The sequence below is a fragment of the Hypomesus nipponensis genome, chromosome 27 (genome assembly GCF_054491055.1).
Source record: "Hypomesus nipponensis isolate SF chromosome 27, ASM5449105v1, whole genome shotgun sequence".
Classification (NCBI taxonomy): Eukaryota; Metazoa; Chordata; class Actinopteri; order Osmeriformes; family Osmeridae; genus Hypomesus; species Hypomesus nipponensis.
The window spans coordinates 2,585,834-2,595,844 of record NC_140387.1 but is presented as its reverse complement, the minus strand read 5'-3'; the positions used below and the strand labels follow the sequence as shown (position 1 = coordinate 2,595,844).

Genomic DNA, 10,011 nt, shown 5'->3' with positions numbered 1-10,011 from the left:
AAGGAGGTTATATATACACCGTGCGCAAGGGGCAAAAATGTGCGTGGCATGCGCTCTTAAACTGCTTGGCGCTGAAGGTTATTCAGAGCACTCATACAATCTCTCTCCATTCGCTAGACAGTGGGAATACATCCGAAGACCTGAAATGGAGAAGGCTATTTGAGGGGAAGACTTCAAGCACCGAGACCTGGAAGACACGGGGCATGGAACCGTGTAACACACAGATTATTATATTAAAAACGAAAAATGTGAATGCTGTTTTTGTTTTTGTTTTAGTTTTGTCGATAGATCATTTAGAATAAGTTTTATTTTAATATTCACCCGCTCACAAAAACAATAAACTAATCTTGGAACGCATAGAAGATGGACACTCTTTTTAATATCACAGTCGTTGACAGTATACTAAACGAGCCCAACATCTCTGCTAACCAGACGGACAACTACAACCAGTTCGTTCAGCCTGTCTGGCAAATCGGGCTGTGGGCTATCGCTTACTGCAGCATCGTCGCCGTGTCAGTGGTCGGTAACCTGGTGGTCATCTGGATCATTCTCGCGCACAAACGCATGAGGACCGTTACCAACTATTTCCTGGTAAATAAAACGTTACGCCTGCTTGCGCAGTCTTCAATATATGTTGATAGAATTTACATGTATTTATTTAGAATTGTAGCTATTTGCATGAATATATCAGAAGTCTGGTTAACCCTGTAAGACCCCTGTTGTAATATTACAACGTCACCTTTAGCTCTCCCAAAAAAAAAAAAAAATTAAATTAAAAAAAAGGGAAATACCACATTTTCATAGCCATTGGGTCTTATTGTATTGCCTTGCAATGCTATTGGATACTAAATGTGTATATAGAAATGGCTATAAGGCCATGAACTCATTGCACCAGCCAACTTTCCTGGAAGCGAATCTGCTTGTTTCATTTGACTGGATATATCAACATTGAAGTAAGTAAATTCCATTAAATAATTTTTTGGGTGATTGTTAGAATATGTAGTTCATGTTAATACTAAGTTATTGTGGAATTCATGCATCACATTTGATTTTCAGCTTGTTTTGTCTTTGTTGTAATTTTCCAACGTTGGGTCAAAATCTAAAATAGCAATTGCACCTTGCACACTTCATGGAGACATTACACTTCTCGAATGTTCAGATACAGGATAAATACCCACAGAAATATAATGTATTTGATGATTCACACTTTACAAATGCGTATTTGTTATAATTTTCAGTTTAGAGCAGATTTGAAGATTTCTAAATCAATGTTATTTCAATGTTAGCAGTGAAATATAGTCAACTGTTTTTTTAAATCTGAACTTTGCTTGCCCAAATATCTGCTTGTTGCACAAGGCAAATACTGTTTGTGGAATGCTTTGGATGATAGTTGATCAGGGACAAGTGTAAATGTTTTGGAATGTGGGGGTTGCATATATGCTGCAGGTGTCCCTGAACAGGTAAGAGGTCTGGGGGGGGTTGTATCTTCCTTTTAGAATGTTAAGTAGAGAGCACAGACAGTATTGTGTGCCTTCAGTGGAATGTATTGCATGAATAAGATTAATTTGCATTGGAATTAGGTATACTTGAACATACTCTAACTATTATTTTCATTTCAGATTGACACCAGCATGGAGAGTTTACTTCAGTGTGCATGATGTCATTGATGCTATCCAAAATGGAGAGTGATGTTGACATGGAATCAGACACCCGTGATTCTAGTGAGGAGGAGGTGGTTGAAAATGTTGAGGAAGTTGAAAAAGAGAATCAGAGACTCACTGATTGTCCAACTAATGATGATGATGATGGTAAGGACATTGAGCAAACCAACACAAGCCAACCAAACCACAACATATAAAAGGTCTCATTTGGACTCATTTGGAGCCAAATACAAGTTCCTCATGAAATTGCGCCGCTGATAGTTACACCTTCAGGCACACTATTATCATTGCTGTGATCAACGCCTGGCTCCTCTACAAACGGGACTGCAAAGCTCTCAGTATTCCCAAGAAACAGATGTTGAACAGGAGACTGTTTCAGGCGCAACCAACTTCCTCTCTCATCCTGACAAACACAGCTGTCAACACACCAAGGAGAGGGCGGTCATCTCCAGCCAGTGGGAGCCCTGTGACGTCGATAACAGTGACACCTCAGAGAGCTGTGACTGCTCAGAAGAGACCATCCTCAGGTAATGGGGGTCCACCAAATGGGGTCCCAGCCCCGAGGACACGTGAACCACCAACGGATGTACGCAGGGACATGGTCGCACATTTCCCGGTGAAAACAACGAGAGGATGCTGCAGACACTGCATAAAAAGATATTCTAATACGCTTTGCAGAAAGTGCAATCTCCTTCTCTGCTTTTCAGAGGACAGGAACTGCTTTTGGGTCTCCCATTGCACGTGTACAATGGACCCCAGGGTCTTAGAAGTTTTCATTCTGTTTTGAAACATAAATGTCCTGCTTATTTATTTTGTAAAAAATTCTGATTCATATGACTGTTGGGTGATTCTTATAAATGATATGTACTGTTATAACGCTATGTAAGCAAACCACACTCCAAATTAACCATGAGTTGTTTTGTGTATTTGTTCTGACAAGTTGAGAGCAAATGCTGAAATTCGGCTCCCATCTAGGCCCAACGTTGCAATACTACGTTTCGGGAAAAAAATCCATTTTTTTGTTTGTTGAATTAATCCTTCATTATTTGCATCCGAAGACTCTTGCAACATCGTCCGACTTAAAGTTTTATTTATTTTTAAATATTATTTTTATGTTTGGGTCTTACAGGGTTTAAATTGATGAGGGCTCAAACTGTTGATGACACTATGGCACTAGTACAGTTCTGCGCTGGCCCCATCCATCTCATAGTTTAGTTTAGATGACTTCAGTGCCCCAGGTGAGACCAGTTAGGGTTAGGCTACTTTGGTCCAGTATAGTGTTGCTGTGTGACTTGGTCAAAATGAACGAATGTGACAGAGGTGATGTAGCTGAAGAGCAAATTTGACTCAACTCGCCTAGACCCCCTGCGACTAAGCAGTAGGCTTCGGCTGATTAGACAAGACGGATGCCAACATGGCGTACGGTCACCATAATCTACAACAAATCTTTTTTTTTTTTTGCACTTTAGGTCAACCTGGCTTTTGCTGAGGCCTCAATGTCGGCCTTCAACACAGTGATCAACTTTGCCTACGCTGTCCATAACGAATGGTACTTTGGGTCAGTCTACTGTCGCTTTCATAACTTCTTTCCCATAGCGGCTGTCTTTGCCAGCATCTACTCCATGACGGCCATCGCGCTGGATAGGTGAGTTGCAACATCACGAAACGAGCAACATCGAGCACCACTCACACCTTTCAAATCTCGCAAAAATGTCGAGCGAACGCCTGCTGTTCCACTCAACTCGAGTGGGCACTGTACGTGGTGCGTGCAACGTGATGTCAGTGTGATAGTCTTGTGAAGTATGTTAGTTTCGTGTCATATGAAAATTAAATGAAAATAAAATGTTCTCAGTTTCAGGGAGCGGTGGGAATTGGATAGGGGGGAAAATCAATCCTATAGGGCGGGGTTTGAAAGAGCAAAAGCTCCTCCATTAAATTGGAAAACAAAACCAAGTGCCGCTTTGTACACCACACAATCCCCTGCGCTTTCAGAAACAATTTAAACAAATGCACCTAACTTCTGGGAATTGGCGAGGCCAACTGGCATTAGCTTTGCATGATTAGCTTTAATTCGGAGAGATACGAAAATCTAAACAGACACCTCAGCACAGCAGCTGGTATGAAGCCCCTAGACAGAAAGCTAGTACTTGTTAAAGCTCTCCCCGGATAAGACCCTTGCAAGGCACTTCACAAATGCAGGCAATCAATTATGCCTGTCTCTGTCCTCCAACTACAGACTTCATATGCTGGCTTTAAACTCAAGATGGTAATTGAAAATTAAACTTGGCCAGTGGAATGGAAAAATAATCAGGTTCCCAACAGAATCCCTGCTGTGTGTGCGTGTGTGTGTGTAGCAGGTTGAGAGAGATGGAGATGTGTGAGAATGCTGTTGTTTACGTCCGTGTGAAGGTCCCCCGTGTCTTGCGTTGTCTTGTCCCAAGAATTTCAGTGCCCACTTTTGACCTTGTGTTGTTCTGCGCACCTGACAGTAAAAACGTAAAGCTTGGAAGTGTCTCGTTTTGCTTGTGTGTTCAGGTACACGGCCATCATCCACCCCCTGCAGCAGAGGTTGTCCTCCACACAGACCCGCGTGGTGATCGGCCTGATCTGGCTGCTGGCCCTGCTCCTGGCCTTCCCCCAGTACTACTACTCCGCCACGGCTGTACTGCCCGGCCGAACCGTCTGCTACATCGACTGGCCTGAGTACAGCTCCCTCGACTTCCAGAAGATGTGAGTGAGGAAGTGCTGCGTTTGTGCGCCCCGCGTGTGATAGTGGGACGTCATCGGGTTTGTGTTTGCCTCCCTCCCTGCCTCGGCTCTATTCCGGGGGATGAACACTACTGGAGTAGCTAATTACAGATCATGTGTTGATGAAAATGAAGTCGTATTTTTCGGGGGGTTGGCAGCTGAGCCTCCAAACCCACTTCCTCTCTCCCACCCTCCACTGGTCGTGCCCAATCCCAGCCTGCGTCCCTAGCTGCTCTCTCCCGATTTGATTGAGACGATAAACAACAATGAGATCCGTGTGTGTGTGCGCGCGTGTCTGTAGGGGAAGGGGTGTGTGTGTGTGTGTCTGTCTGTCAGAGGAGGTGTGTGTGTGTGTGTGTCTGTCGGAGGAGGTGTGTGTGTGTGTGTGTGTTTCTAGAAGGAGAGGGGTTGGGGGTTTGAGAGGGGCCTGGGGGGGGGGGGCAGCAAGGGAGATGTTCCAGATGGTAGAGCTGAAGTGTCCTACATGTCCAGCTGATGTGGAGAAGATCCCTAAGGGGATGACAGAGTGTCTGCCTGCCTCCTCACACCTCTCCTCTCCCCTCCTCTCTCCTCCTCTCCCAGCCTCTCCCCTCCTCTCCCAGCCTCTCCCCTCCTCTCCCAGCCTCTCCCCTCCTCTCTCCTCCTCTCTCCTCCTCTCCCCTCCTCTCTCCTCCTCTCCCCTCCTCTCCCAGCCTCTCCCCTCCTCTCCCAGCCTCTCCCCTCCTCTCTCCTCCTCTCCCCTCCTCTCCCCTCCTCTCTCCTCATCTCCCCTCCTCTCCCAGCCTCTCCCCTCCTCTCTCCTCCTCTCCCCTCCTTTCCCCTCCTCTCTCCTCCTCTCCCCTCCTCTCTCCTCCTCTCCCCTCCTCTATCCTCCTCTCTCCTCCTCACACCCATCCTCCCCCCTCCCCTCCTCTCTCCTCCTCTCCCCTTATCTCCCCTCCTCATCATGTCTGAGAACCGATTAGAGAATTCGTAGGTGGAGCTGGTGTGAATTAAACTCCCCAAAAAAACGTTCTTTGTTACTGTGGGCGCTGACATCGTTGTTTTTCCGCTGCAGCTACTATGTCTGCGAGGTTCTTCTGATCTACTTCCTGCCCCTGTGCATTATGGGATGTGCATATCTGGTGGTGGGCGTGACCCTGTGGGCCGGTCAGATCCCTGGGGATTCCTCAGACCGCTACAGAGAGCAGCTCACCGCCAAACGCAAGGTACCACACACACACACACACACACACGCACACACATGTACACACACATGCTACTACTTGTACCGTGTGCTTGTCCGTGCCCTCTGCCAGGTGGTGAAGATGATGATCGTGGTGGTGTGTGTGGTGTTTTCCAGGTGGTGAAGATGATGATCGTGGTGGTGTGTACGTTTGCTGTGTGCTGGCTGCCCTTCCATGTGTACTTCCTGCTCCATCAGTTCTTCCCCGAGATGTTTGAGGAGCGCTACATCCAGCAGGTGTACCTGGCCATCATGTGGCTGGCCATGAGCTCCACCATGTACAACCCCATCATCTACTGCTGCCTCAATGACAGGTGACACTGCCCGTCTGTCTGCCTGCCTGCCTGTCTGCATGTCTACCTGCCTGTCTATCTGCCTGCCTGTCTATCTGTACGTCTGTCTATCTGTCCATCGACCCATTGCCTTACTTGTCTGTCCGTTTGTTTATGTCCCTCTCTCTCTCTCTCTCTCTCTCTCTCTCTGTCTCTCTCTCTCTCTCTCTCTCTCTCTCTCTCTCTCTCTCTGTCTCTCTGTCTCTCTCTCTCTCTCTCTCTGTCTCTCTCTCTCTCTCTCTCTCTCTCTCTCTCTCTCTCTCTCTCTCTCTCTCTCTCTCTCTCTGTCCCTCTCTCTCTCTCTCTCTCTCTCTCTCTCTCTCTCTGTCTCTCTCTCTCTCTCTCTCTCTCTGTGTCTCTCTCTCTCTCTCTCTCTCTCTCTCCAGATTCAGGGCAGGGTTCCAGCAGATGTTCTGCTGCTGTCCGTGTGTCGCTGCCAGCTCATACGAGGGCCTGGAGCTCAAATCTACCCGCTACCTCCAGACCCAGGTTAGTCTGCTGTGTTTGTGTGTTTGTACACGTGAGGGAGAAAGAGGCAGCGAGAGCGAAAGAGAGAGAAAGATAGTGAGACATAGAAAGACAGTAAGTGAGAGAGTCAGTGAAACCCTTCTACCATGTGGTCCCAGGTCAGTGTGTACCGGGCAAGCCGGATGGAGACCAGCGTGTCCACCGTTATCCAGCCCACAGACGTGGAGCGTTTCAGGGCCGAACAGCCAGCCGGCATCCCTCTCAACCCCCAGGCCGCGGAGCTCACCTCGAATGGCTCCTGCCAGTCTACCAAACACAACTTGGAATCGCGTTCAAGTGCGAGCCTTGTGCATTAAGAGACTGTCTCTGGCTCCAACCTAGATGGGACAAGTTCAGATATCGATTGAGACTCACTGACAGTCCCCCTGCCTTGTCGACAGCTCCACGTGTGGGCTCTGTACAGTTCCAACACAATTCTCCCGAATTCCAGAACTTTAGATACCTTGACCCTCCACAGCCCTTAGCAACAGAAATATCTCAGTGTCAAGTTACTAGGTTAAAACTGTGCGCTGTGTGTGTAGGGGCAGTGTGTGTGTGCGTGTGTGTGTGTGTAGGGGCAGTGTGTGTGTTGGGTTAGCAGCAGCTGTTTAGGAGGATTACCCCCTGCCTCTGACAATGTGTGGAGCGTTGCTCTGTGCACCGGGCCAGCGCACGAGGGCAGCTATAAACAGAACAGATGAGAGACAGAGAGGGAGAGAAGGAGAGGAGAAGAGGGGCGAGGGGGAGAGCGGGGGGAGGGAGGGGGGGTAGTGGGGGGGCAGGGGAGGAAGGGGGGAACAAGAGGCGCTTTTCCTCCGGTTCCTCTGTTCCACACAGTTCTCAGCTAATCTGTCCACACAGAGTAACAACTGGAAAACACACACACCACGGAGCCAGAGGAGCGCTGTTCTTGACACCAGTTGCTTGAAATTAGGCCCAGACTAAACTAGCATGCGTTTAACGTGCGTAGGGGTGTTCGTTAGTGACCCATAGGTTTGTATGGGCATCATGTGAGCCTGGCAAATTTGACTTTACATGAAGTAGAGCCCAGTATGTGGCTCGATTGGAGCTGTGTAAGAGATGAGCGGAGGGATATTATTCACCGTAGCAGTCAGACGTGTCTGTAGCCATATTGGCATGTTTATGCATGAGTGTGTATGTTGTAATGTTTATGTTAGTGTATTTACTCGCGTCCACATCCACATAGTGCCAGATGTCGAGGCTGAGATGGTTGCCAGAGTTCCTCACAGATGCGTAGACAAGGTAGACCAGGTGTGATACACAAGGTATTAACCCAGTGGCCAGGTGTGTGTGTGTGTGTACGGTGTGTGTGTGAGGTTGTTTTGATCATGCTTGGGCTCTCTGTCGCACACCTGATTGAACAGCCACCAGCTGCTGCCCCCTGGAGGTGAGTGTGCACACACACACACAGACACACACACTCCTACACAGTCACACACAGTGACCCATACACACACAGTCACACACAGAGACCAATACACACACACACAGTCACACACACAGTGACCCATACACACAGTCACACACAGAGAACAATACACACACACACAGTCACACACACAGACCCATACACACACACACACACTCACAGACCCTTTCACACATGGACACACAGCCAGGCTTCAGACAAGATGGAGGAAATGGGCCGTCACAAGTGTTGTTAATGGTTGTTGAAAGGTAATGCTATTGTCAGTATTTGTGTTTACATGTGCTATATGAACAATGTGTGAATATTTGTATAGTCGTGTCTTATTTAATGATCCACACACTATATGCATAATTGAACTGACTACATTGGAACATCCCTGTCTTTTATATACTGGACTAATGTATGTATTTAGGGCTTCTGTTGTGTTTTGTGAGTACTGACATGAGCGGAGAATGCAAATTACAAAAGAAATAAATGTTTTTCTGATAAAAAAATAAAAAATTCTGTTGGTCTGGATAGAATCCGCGTTGCGAACGTCAGGAGGAAGGTGGACAGTTATGAAGAGAATACTGTGAAGTTGTCACTTGTTATAAATGTGTCAGTCCAACTTGTGTTGACAGTTGGTTAACAGCGACACATGCAACTGGTTCTCTAAAGAGCTGCCTGATTTGACACAGGCTCTTTTGTGCTGAAATCCAGATATGACATTGTTCACAGCCCATGTAATGTACAATCTTCTTAATGTGACAGAACTTGGATGAGGAGAAGAGGGTGACAGTTAAAGAGAGATAGTGAAGAAGTGCAATGAAGAAACTGTGTGGCAGAAAGAAAGGAGACAGGTGGAAGATTGCATTAGGGTTACATTAACTAAAGAGCTCCTTTCTTTAATTGTATCGGCGTCCTTGTACCATGGTCTATTACATATACTTCCGCTGACTTCTCTAAGCACCTTGGCTACATTTGATGTTTGTTTTTCTTCATCTAGAAGTCATCATGAAATGAGGAAGGGACATTGCAGCCTTTTTTGCCTCAGTAAATAAAACAGTGAGAGAAACATATCAAGGTATTGAGAGAGCTGAGGAGCTGGAAGAGGGAGAGCCAGAGCCGTTTGTATGATTTTAATTTAAAGCCAAATTAAAGTATTTAATGTTTAAATGTCATTTGTTTCCTTTCTTAATGTGCCCCCCCCCCCCCCCCCCCCAGTAAAATGTGTAACCGCCACTGGATGTCGTGCGAACGTCTCAGGTTCTAACGGTTCCCTTGCTCTCGGGGCTAACATGCGTAACCTGCTTCATTGCGTCTGTTTGATGTTGTCAATAAGACTGTCATCTCGGGTGCACTTCAAGAGGGAGATTGACTTGGGTTCAGGCAGAGGGCAAGACGCACTGCCGTATGAAAAGAAGCGTCACGGTAGGCAAACCTTAACCCTTGTGTTCTCTTCGGGTCATTCTGACCCATCAATCATTGTGACCCACTGTCGTTTGCAACAACTTTACCGCATACAAAAACAAAATGAAGCATTTTCCTTTAACCGTTGTGCTGTCTCAGACCCCCCACATTGCGAAGGTTAAAAGAAAAAAAAAAATTTGCTTTTGTATTGGGTAAAATTGGGTAAACACAACGATGATTCGTTATGAACCTTTTGGTCATGTGACCCGAAGGCAGCAACGTGAAGAGACAGTTGTCTGAATTCTTTCTGACTGTCAAACATACATCTACGTTGTATTAAACTGGCGCCATCTAGTGGCAAAACAGCCAGACATGCTTAAATATTTTAACGTTAATACGAAGACAACCTGTTCACAAGGCTGAATAGTCTGTAGACCTCTGGGATGTCCCACCGGGCTGCAGCACAACTACAGTTGGAGTAGCTAGTTTCGGTACACATTCATGTTTTGTCTTTTCACAGAACTGCATATTCTTTTACAAAGGAACTTTCAATACTGCACTGAACTAAGATCGCCTTTCATGTCTGCAAGAGGACAGCCCTGATTGGACAGGGACAGAGGGGTGGAGAGAACGGGGGGTGGGGGTGGGGGGGCAGCCCCTGAGGAGAAGAGCAGGACCACATCCATACAGCTCTCTTTA

The 10,011-nt window shown here is 46.9% G+C and overlaps 1 protein-coding gene and 1 long non-coding RNA gene across 2 annotated transcripts; both read left to right on the top strand.

Moving 5' to 3' along the window:
* Positions 1-334: 334 nt before the first annotated feature.
* LOC146220377 (substance-P receptor-like) lies at positions 335-6,892 on the top strand. The gene is made up of 7 exons (XM_084693598.1): positions 335-591; positions 3,131-3,306; positions 4,197-4,391; positions 5,467-5,617; positions 5,752-5,948; positions 6,353-6,455; positions 6,593-6,892. Exons 1-7 carry the CDS (start codon positions 364-366, stop codon positions 6,788-6,790), a joined length of 1,248 nt encoding a protein of 415 aa, XP_084549724.1. The 5' UTR covers positions 335-363; the 3' UTR covers positions 6,791-6,892.
* Positions 6,893-7,270: 378 nt separating this feature from the next.
* LOC146220376 (uncharacterized) lies at positions 7,271-9,078 on the top strand. The gene is made up of 2 exons (XR_014750907.1): positions 7,271-7,759; positions 8,909-9,078. It is a non-coding gene; the product is annotated as an uncharacterized LOC146220376 (long non-coding RNA).
* The last annotated feature ends 933 nt before the right edge of the window (positions 9,079-10,011 follow it).

Bases quoted from the DNA above. Each gene is read 5' to 3' on its own strand.
- LOC146220377 (XM_084693598.1), top strand. From the start codon at position 364: ATGGACACTCTTTTTAATATCACAGTCGTTGACAGTATACTAAACGAG. The intron at 592-3,130 runs GTAAATAAAACG...TTTGCACTTTAG, and splicing joins CCGTTACCAACTATTTCCTG to GTCAACCTGGCTTTTGCTGA. The intron at 4,392-5,466 runs GTGAGTGAGGAA...TTTCCGCTGCAG, and splicing joins TCCCTCGACTTCCAGAAGAT to CTACTATGTCTGCGAGGTTC.